General features: G+C 38.7%; 1 protein-coding gene across 4 annotated transcripts in view; it reads right to left on the bottom strand.

Annotated features, from left to right (window-relative positions):
* Positions 1–160: 160 nt before the first annotated feature.
* Positions 161–10,340, bottom strand: part of LOC130558629 (protein Aster-A-like) — a 29,582-nt gene continuing 19,402 nt past the window's right edge. For 2 of the 4 annotated variants that reach the window (XM_057341145.1, XM_057341146.1), the window contains exons 12-19: positions 10,172–10,293; positions 9,506–9,648; positions 9,313–9,416; positions 9,007–9,231; positions 8,765–8,858; positions 6,269–6,376; positions 6,045–6,165; positions 161–4,208 (exon numbers count right to left, since the gene is read on the bottom strand). In XM_057341145.1, coding sequence (XP_057197128.1) covers positions 4,113–4,208; positions 6,045–6,165; positions 6,269–6,376; positions 8,765–8,858; positions 9,007–9,231; positions 9,313–9,416; positions 9,506–9,648; positions 10,172–10,293 — 1,013 coding nt within the window. In that variant the 3' untranslated portion in view covers positions 161–4,112. Of the gene's footprint in view, positions 4,209–6,044; positions 6,166–6,268; positions 6,377–6,493; positions 6,506–8,764; positions 8,859–9,006; positions 9,232–9,312; positions 9,417–9,505; positions 9,649–10,171; positions 10,294–10,340 lie in introns of those variants that run through there. The other 2 variants (XR_008963453.1, XR_008963454.1) reach the window with 2 other exon arrangements.

Genomic DNA, 10,340 nt, shown 5'->3' with positions numbered 1-10,340 from the left:
CATGCAGGACTGCCTTTAAAGTCCAACAATATCTTTAATATAGGCCATGTCAAAGATTGAAATTATAGTGACATTAATTATTAAAATCAAACTTTAATATCATATTTCGATGATTAGACTTTAGCCTGGATTTCACAGACAGGATAACAAATATTGATTATTGTTATGTATAAAACGTATATACATACGCAGAAAAATAATGTATATTATTCAGAAATTAATCATTTTGAGGGAAACACGAAAAAGTCCCATTGAAAAAAAATTACAATGGCTATTTTTCATGAAATATTGCAGCGTTAATTGTAAATAGTTTATGAACGTGGGTCATTCTCTTTTGAAAAAATCGTGTGCCCTCGTAATCTTTAGATAAAGTCTGAAAATGCACTTCCGTCCTGTAGTGACTATCCATCTTAGATGACGTATGTTAGACGAAAACCACGGCCATTATTTTTCTCATTCAAAATTCCATTTCACTCGGAAATGCGTCAAAATACGGAAGTAAAAACGATCGCAACTTCCCATTCACAGGGACTTTAAAAATATTTCTGGACCAAGCTGCAAGCATAATCAAGAGTAAAGGCTGTGTTATCAAATCTCATCCACGTAGCCTACAGGTGGCGCTCTCTGTCCTCACCTGTGCAAAACTCGCATTGTCAGTGTCATTCTTTACAAGTGTAAAGCAAATGAATGTCACGTTTAACCATTAGTGGAAAAAGTGCATTGTTGTCTATGATAACTTAGCCAAGCTCTGCTTCCCCTGCTGGGGAAAAAACTATAGAAATCATCAGTGAAATTGTAATGAATTTAATGGTTATAATGAGAATTGTATTGGGTTTAATAGGAACTATAATGATCTCTGATGGTAATTTGTTGGGTGCTATTAGTGGGATGTTACCTGGTGGACGGGAACCAGTAGACACCATTAAATCCTACAGGGAAAAGGCCCAACACAATACAAACTAAAGATTTTTTCTAATGGTTTTAATGGCACAGCTGATGGTTTTAACAGCTATGGTTCATAATGGTATTTGTAATGGAAACCAATAGATGTTTTTCGGCAAGATCTACTGAAGTTCTCTTTGTAAATGTGGTATTAAGATAAGTCATAATGTTGACCAAACAAGTTTTCTTGGCTTGACTGACAAAATAAACAAGGGCTGCATGAAATCATTTTAAATGACTTGGAAGTTCAGAGTCCAATGTGTGCCTCCTGTGTGACCAATGCCCAAGCCTCTAGCTCTTCAAGCATGATGTTTTCTAAAGAAAAAGGAATGAGAAGAAAAGCAGGAATGGGTTGCATTCATTCACAAGTGCGGTAAAAACCTTCCAGTTTTTCCTTCCCCTCTTAGTAGCCAATTTCTGGTAGTGACTACAGAGGGCAGCACAACACTGCCAAGGTCTCACTTCCTTTATGCATGGATAACTTCTTGAGACTTCCCAGCTCTGGTTTTCTTACTTTTATATCTTTCATTTAGTGTTTGTTACATTGGTCGATTTCTACTGCATGACTTCAAATACACGTTTATTAACACGGTCATAAAGGCTGCCAGTTGTGATCATTACCTAACAGTTTGTTAACAGCACAACTGCTTTTGGTGTTTGGATAACTTAAACATAGGTGGTATTCTACTAACACATAGGTGTCACAGAAAATCACTGTCTAATGTCAGCAGCTCTGTGGCATTTTGTAGAAGGATGCATTTCATGTTTAAGTGAAAATGTTGTATGCCAAATTATGGACAAGATAGTACAAAATAAAATAAAATACATACAACTTATGTGTGGTGTTTAGATTTCTAATGTGTATGTGTTTGAAAGGTAAAATCAGACAAGTCTGATGTTTTGTTCATTAAATGCGTCTAGCAATACATCATTAAAGGGACAGTTAACCAAAAATAGCTGCATAATGAATTACTCCTTGTCATTTCTAACCTGCATGGCTTTCTTTCTTCTGCAGAACACAAAAGAAGATATTTTGAAAAATTTTGGTAACCAAACAACATTTCCCCCCATTGATTTCCATTGTATGGACACAAAACCATAGACATTTATCAAACTATCTTCTTTTGTGTTCCACAGGGGGGAAAGTCATATACACATTTTAAACAACATGAGGGTGAATGAATATCCAGAAATACTCCAGTATAAAAAGAAAGCTAACATTCAGTAATACACAGCACAACATTTGTAAAAAAAATTGTCGATTTTTTTAATTATACATTTTTGACTGCCATCTTTACTATCATGTCTATAAATCCCACCTTCATCCTGTCCCTCTCTGTCCCAAATAAATAGCACACGCTTACATCACTCAGCAAGGGCTTTGCACAGCAGCACCCCAGACCCTGAGGAGGGAGGAAAGTGAGACGACAAATACAGAGACAAAAAAAAAAGAAATGTGCAGACGGGATAACAGTAACAGACTTTCCAAATCAAACTAGAAAAAAATAAACCCAAAGCCTCCAGGTGAATCTCACAAAGTCATGTCAAGGTTATATTTTACCGCAGCATGTAATTTCATGCTAATAGAAATGAAGCTAGGGAGTATTTTGCTTTGTGATATTCTCACAACAATTAAGCCCGAATTTCGCTCAAATTCTCAGTGTTGAAATATGAAAATGTTCAGAAAAATTATGATTTATTTAAATATGTATATGTATTAACATATACAAAATGGCAGTAGTTGATGTACTGTCATTTGTTTTATTAAATAAATAACACTCATTGCGTTTACACTAGATGTCAGAATTATCACTGAGGAGGAGTTTTACAAACAAACCCAAAATAAAATATGATGATAATATAATAAAATATGTTGTAAAACTGGGGCTTAATCTCCTGAAAATGTCACAATACAATAAATAATAAAATATTGTCTGTGTGCAAAAAAATAAAACCTTTTTCTATTGATTTTGAGGTGGAATATGATGTGGACATGTTTTTTGCGAGACTCCCCCGTCTACAGTGTTTAAACATTGCAATACTGCCTGCAGATCTGCTCTGGTTTCTTCTGGTCTTGAGTTTTAGTTGGTCCTAAACATCCAGCTTCAAGAAGACCGAAGAATCGGTGTGTACTTTTAGCCGGTCGAGCTTACAGTAACGCTGAAAAGTTCAAGTCTGATAACAGCAACTCAATGAGTGTCCTGACACCACAATCACGTGAAACAGCTCCGCTCAACCCCAAGTAATAAACACAGAGGGACTTACAAACAAAAACATCAAAAAACTGTAAAAATGAGGGAGAAACAATAGTTAAATAGTTAAAAACAACCCGTCTAACTGACGCTCTGTAACAGTTCCATGTTTTCTGCATATTTCCCTAGATTATAATTGTCATTACAATTTTCTCAACATGATTATTGCTAAAATAGGAATTTGTATTCGTACACCCCATTTCATCCCTTGTACATTGGTCCGTGTTCACACACACGAGCAGAAACGCACAATGGCCTGTGGACATAAGACTGCGATTCAAGTCTATCAAATAAATACTGTAAAGGTCAAACATACTTTCTCGCTTCGTACAAGTTTCAGTAACAGCTCTGAATCAGCACTAACAATAAAACAGTAGAGGTATCGAATACAAAGGAGTGTCTCTTCCAGGAAAATGTAAAAAAATCCTCTAAAATGACGTGTCCGGTTGGACAGGTGGAGAAACTGATCTTGTGGAGGAGTAGACCGGAGGTGGATGTCACGCCTGAGATTTCTGTCTGGATTTCTTCATGAAATATTCCTCTTTTTGGAAAGCGTGTTTCTCAGACAAACAATTTGGACCAAAACGGCTCATGATGCAGTGCAGCTGGAAGTCACATGTTCTCTATGGATTATAGTCGATTCCATACGTGTGTGTTATTGCTTCAAACCCGTTGAGTTTATGCTATGGATAAAATAGTTGAGTGTTTGCTGTACAGCAGTAGAAGGTCCAGCAGCTTCTGCTCTGGACAGGTGGGACACCCACAGAGGTTCTCACAACATTAACATCACTGATACTGAAAGAGCTCAGAGAGATGAAACCACCATCTCCCTTTCCATGATTTGTCTCATCCTGGACGGCATACTCACAGGTCAGAGTCTATAAGCGGTTGGTGGCTGGGCAGGGAGTGATGGTGTCTTCACTGATCCGAGACCGTCTCTGGTGCAGAATCAGACTCCTGTTGCACCTCTGGGGGGATCATTCCTCTGTGAAGCTTCTCCAAAGACCGTTTCATCTACATCAGAGGAGAAACATGAAATTTCAAGCTTTTTTAGTGTCATTATAAATGTCTGCATGAGTCATTATACGTTTTAGAAGGTTTGTTTTCATTATTCTCAACCAAAACATTTTCTCTTGTCTGCTAATGTAATGAAGAGTGTATGCATCGGGATAAATAAAAATTAAGAGATGCACCGATACTAAATTTCTCCACCGATAGCCGATTATTCAGAGTGATACCTGCAGATACGGATTCTGAAGGTTAAATGAATATTTATTAACTTTCTAAATGTTATTAATTCATATAATGACTATTAATATTAAACATCAAACGGGTGATGTTTCTTAACATTTTCTATATACAGAGCATAAATTCATTGCATTTTCATGTCCTTTTTTGATTGACAGGACATATCGGCCCTGATCATCTGCTGTTTTTAAACTATCGGCCTATAACGTAAAAAATACTGATACCGATAATTGGCCAATATATCAGTGCATCTCTAATAAAAATAAAACCATTGTTTACAATCTCTGCTGCTCTTTATTAAGTACTTTTAAATATTCTGCTTAAAATTTTTATAGTCAGATACTACAATAACCGTTTAATGTTGAAATGTACAGATTTCCAATGTACAAAAAAGTGCCATATACAGGTACATCTCAAAAAAATTGAGTATCGTGAAAAAGGTCAATATTTTTTGTCACTCATTTCAGAAAGTGAAACCCATATATTATATAGATTCATTACACATACTGTAGAGTGAAATATTTCAAGCCTTTATTTCTTGAAATTTTGATGATTATGGCTTACAGATAATGAAAACCCCAAATTCAGTGTCTCAGAAAATTAGAATATTACATAAGATCAATAAAAAAAGGATATTTTAAACAGACATGTCAGGCTTCTGAAAAGCATGTTCATTTCTATGCACTCAATACTTGGTTGGGCCTCCTTTTGCATGAATTACTGCATCAATGCTCATGTGTAATGGAAGCCCAGGTTGCTTTGATAACGGCCTTCAGGTCATCTGCATTGTTGGGTCTGGTGTCTCTCATCTTCCTCTTGACAATACCCCATAGATTCTCTATGGGGTTCAGGTCAGGTGGGTTTGCTGGCCAATCAAGCACAGTACCACCATGGTCATTGAACCAGCTTTTGCTACCTTTGACAGTGTGTGCAGGTGCCAAGTCCTGCTGGAAAATGAAATCAGCGTCTCCATAAAGCTTGTCAGCAGAAGGAAGCATGAAGTGCTTTAAAATTTCCTGGTAGATGGCTGCGTTGACTGTGGACTTCAGAAATAAAGGCTTGAAATATTTCACTCTATGTGTAATGAATCTATATAATATATGGGTTTCACTTTCTGAAATGAGTGACAAAAAATATTGACCTTCTTCATGATATTCTAATTTTTTGAGACGTACCTATACTGTAAAACATTACAAAAACGTTTTATGCTTGGTCCGACAAATATTTCTAGAAATTGGTAAATGCCTGGAGCAGGTTCTCAGATCATCTTAACCATTTCCAAAAAAATATAAACCTTTAAATAAATGTGTACAGCATAACTGATCATTTGCACTTGGATGAATTTGATGAGAAACTTTGAGTTCATATTGAGATGTTTGACTTTCGATCAAAGATTTTATTACGGCTGGCTAATCGAACCATAGTTTGAGATCTTTCGGAACACCAAAGAAGAGACACATGTAAGAATACTGAGGTCCTCTCTCGATAAACATCTAAGAAAGCAAGAGACTTCCGGAAAAGCTTTCCACATATTCTCACTGATGTCTAATAGAAACAAGTCAGAGTTGGGTGTCAGCTGTAAAGGATTCATCATTTCCAGACCTGATCCAGAAGTGTGACAGAAGACTGTAAGATCTGCTGCCATTTGTTCATCTGAGCCTGATGAAACTGCCTCTGGAGCTGCAGGACCTGAGCCCACTCTCCTGCGGACTGGGGCAGAGGACTGGAGAGAGAAACATCTCACTGAATCATCATGAGTAAAAAACGTGTAATCTTGATCAGCACCATTTGGACATTCCAATCACAACCAGGGTTTAAAAAAGTACCTGTCAGTTAAAGAGTACGAGTGCCACGTCTCCAGCGTGTGTGCGGCCCGTTCAAGTGCCCAGAGTTTGTAAAACAGCATCATGTTCAATGCCACAAGAACCACAAGACTAGAGAAGTTACAGAGAAGAGATATAAATATAGCTGTCTCTGCTATATGGTGTAACAGGAATTATAATCAAAAATGGGTGTTTTGTTTTTCTTTATCACAAAGACAAAGGCTCTACCTGACACAGATCCTAAATGCAGGAAGCAAGAAAAACAAGATGAGAGAAAGAGCAGGAAGATATTAGTAAGCAAAAGAATGGAGAAACAAAAGAGAGAGAGAGAGAGAGAGAGAGAGAGAGAGACTCCTTAGCAAAGCCTTTGTTTTCAAAATACTATGTGTGACATTATGAAGCATTGCAATATTTGTTATTAAAGTCCGGGTAAAGAGAATTCTGAGAATTGTTTCTAAACACATTATAGATGTTAGAAATGTATTGCTGAAACAATTACAAAGACTCGGAAGTATTTAGTACTGAATTGTGGAGTTAAACCATTAAACAGTTTTTCACAAATTCTCTTTTCAGGATTTTTTTAGGCGGGGCTAAAACAGAGGATCGATGACGCAATGGAGCGTCCGAGCATGCATGGCCCCTCCCCTATCACTAGAGTGCTTAGCATCAGGTGTGTGCTCAGTCACGAGCTCAGGGTTGTAAGCTTTTCGCACACGCTTTCAGGCTCTCACTCTGCCCAACTAAGCAAATCTCAGGCCAAATAACACACAATCCACCCGGCTGCAGCATCTACCTTATCAGCTCAAGAGAGAACCACTACAAATAGACAAAGCTGTCTGTGTTCACACTTGACTTCTTTTTTGAAGCTGCTAGCATCTGTTTTACATTATAATCCTACGGAGTAAACCGTGTTTTCAAGAAAAGTCCTGATTGCTTTTTTAAAACGCCAGCGCCAGCATCTTTTTCTGCAGCTCAGAGCGTCTTTTGAGGTTGGAAAAAAGTTCAACTTCACTAAAAAACATCCTGTCAAGCACCTTTTTCACAGCTAACCAATGACGGAGACCTGTCGTTTCCATAACAACATGCGAGGAACGTGATTGGTCGAGAAAAAATAAAACAAAAAAATAAAATGGCGGCCAAAACGCCCGTTGGAGCATAGTTTTGTATAAATGTTAAGTTTAGTATAAGTTTAATTTTCAATAACTTTTGATTGCATTTCTAGGGAGAAATTAGTATTGTAGTTGTTAAATATGTGATTGGTTATAGCAAAGACGCTCTCTGTTTATAATTCAAATGGACTTCAGTTACGCTGCCTATGAAGCGTGTCTCTCTAAGCTGCCTCCGTGCACAAATGCTATCTTGAACATTGCCGGCTGCTATTTGTAACCACAATGCGGTCTGGTTTCGGGCTAATACTGGGCCCGGAGCCTTCTCCCCGGACAGCACGCCAAATACGCATACCTTTTAACCTGCTCCTGAATTATCTATCGCACGCATTAACTTGCGTGTGTTTGAATTCAAATCCTCCAATAAAACGTATTCACATATAGCCTACTGGGTTATACAGCCAACAGCGGACACGCCCACAGCGTTTGAGAGCAGAGTCCCAAATTTGGCTGGGTGGTTAATAACACAATTTTCTGTTGTGTGACAAACTCAGAACACACATTTCAATGTCACTTTACTCGGACTTTAAATGTGTTAAAAAGAATATTCACATTTTAAATACAATTGACCTTCATGTCATTCAAAATCCATAATGATTTCTGTGCAAAATATGTAGGCTGTTTCTTTATATAATGTAAGTGGATAGGGACTGGGGATTTTTGAGGGATTGTTCACTCAAAAATAAAAAAAATCTTTCATCATTTCCACACCCTCATGTCATTCCAAACCGGAATGACTTAATTTCTTCGGCACAAAACAAAAGAGGCTATTTTAAAGAATGTTGGTAACCATTAGTCAAAATAAATTATTTTGTGTTCCACATATGAAAGAGTCACATACAGGTTTTGGGGGTGAATAAAAGATAAATTAATTTTTTGGGGGGGCGAACTACCTTTAAGCTCCAAAAGAATAGTAAAGCAGCTCCAGTCCCTATCCGCATCCATTATAAGAAACCGATTCGCATAACCATGCAGGTTTCACATGACATGAGCGTGATCACATAATTTTCATTTTGAAGAGATAATATGATTCTCAAAAACCTTGAAATCAACATCATCATAACATCTTGTTCAACAAGCTGTCCAAGACCGTGTGTTCTATACACTATGGTAGCGACAGACATTTGTTAAAGAATGTTATCTTCAGAAATGAGAGCCGAGCAAACTGTAGAACGAAACTGCGAAGAACAGCTCTCCACCCACCACCAGCATTGACAGCCTGGAAGCCGGAATGAGCTCAGATTGAATTTTGCTTCATATAAAGCGAGCCTTAAGTTATCAGCGGTTCATTTCAATGCTGACAGTACAAACACACACAGATGAGAACACTAACATAAAGCTCACGATGAGAAGTATGGTGGAGATACTGTTGTTGTTGTTGACGCCGGCTCCACGCCACCTCTCTCCTAGTTTGGCATACTGAGCGCCTGGAGAACGGAAAATAACTTATTAGCTTTGTAACAGCAATTCCACCACTAGATGTCAGAGTGCTCCACATGGATGCCCAATATGGACAAAATATCCAAGTCTAGTCCAATGTTTTGCAATTGTAGTTTTTTAAGGCAATCGACTCACCCACTTCTCTCCTCTCTCGTTCATCTCCGTTCCCCCTATCGCCCCGTTCCCCACCACCTGCTCCAGTTCCCTCCCTCTCTCGATCTCCTGCTCGGCGTGGGCAGTTGCGTTTGCGTCTGCGCAGGCCGGGAGCCGTCTTGGCGGAGCCCGCAGAAGCCGCTTCTCCCGCACTTACTACGGTAACCTCCGTCTGTAACAGCGTCTCCAACTTACACACTTCCATCTCTGATCAGGACACAAAATAACATTTAAGTGACACTTTTTATTAATAATGAGATACGAGAGGTTTTCCGAACGGCTTCTTACCCATGTGTCTGTAATACTCTTCAATGCCGCTCCAAGTGTTCTTCTCAATCAGAGCTTTCACAAGACTCCACGGCTGCTTCCTGTAGCATATATCGGACGAGACCCTGCAGACGCACACACAATGGGTTCTCCTCAGCGATGTTTGCGTTTGAAGTGTAACAATGTGAGCGTAACAATGGTCAGGATGTTTTACCTGAGCCGGCTCTTGTGCTTGTTGACGGAGGTGAGGCAGTATCTGTGTACAGTGTAGAAATAATCCTGGTAGGGGATGCCTGAGGTTATGACCTCCGAATCCACCACGTAACACTCCCCCCGTGTGCTGTTCTTGTGGAGAGTCTGCGCAACACAACAAACAGTCACCGGGTCTGATCATGAAACACTCATTTTGAGGGATAATAAGAAATGAGGCCTGTTCCTCATCTATGGGATACTGTTGATAATCTTTATAAAATGCACTGAAAATGAAAGCATGTTCTTATGTTAGTTCCATACAAAATAATGTGTTTCATGAGCTGTGAAGTTGGAAAAGTTTGTTTTTGATTATGTAAAGCGGAGTAATTATTGTTGTGAAATTTAAATTAAATTCTAAATTTTTTTGTCCAATTTATTTCTTCTTTCTGGCTATAACCATCATAGGACTTAAGTAGAGACGTATTGTGTGCTGGTTTTACTTGAGCGAATAAAGCACCAGTTGAAATATTCAATAAAAGCTAGAGGCACAACTTGGTTTAAAGAAATACTGATGTAGGTGGTGAAATGATGCAATCATCGAGAACTATTGTGTTATCATAGTCATAGTCTGTAAGAATGAGGGTCAAGACAAAACAGCTCAGAAAGAAGAACAGTAATTTGGACCCACCTGTGTTTCCACCACAGGAGCAGTTTTGGGGCCCAGTGGATTGTTGATGGCGATGGTGTAACTCAGAACTCTGCTGTTGCTCCCAGTGCTGCTGTCCTGCTGCCACTCGTGCACAGAGAGATCTGAACCAATCACACAAGAGAGAGAGAGGGGGGGGAGAGAGAGAGGG

The sequence above is a fragment of the Triplophysa rosa genome, linkage group LG8, assembly GCF_024868665.1.
Source record: "Triplophysa rosa linkage group LG8, Trosa_1v2, whole genome shotgun sequence".
Classification (NCBI taxonomy): Eukaryota; Metazoa; Chordata; class Actinopteri; order Cypriniformes; family Nemacheilidae; genus Triplophysa; species Triplophysa rosa.
This window is presented reverse-complemented; position numbering and strand designations above follow the sequence as displayed.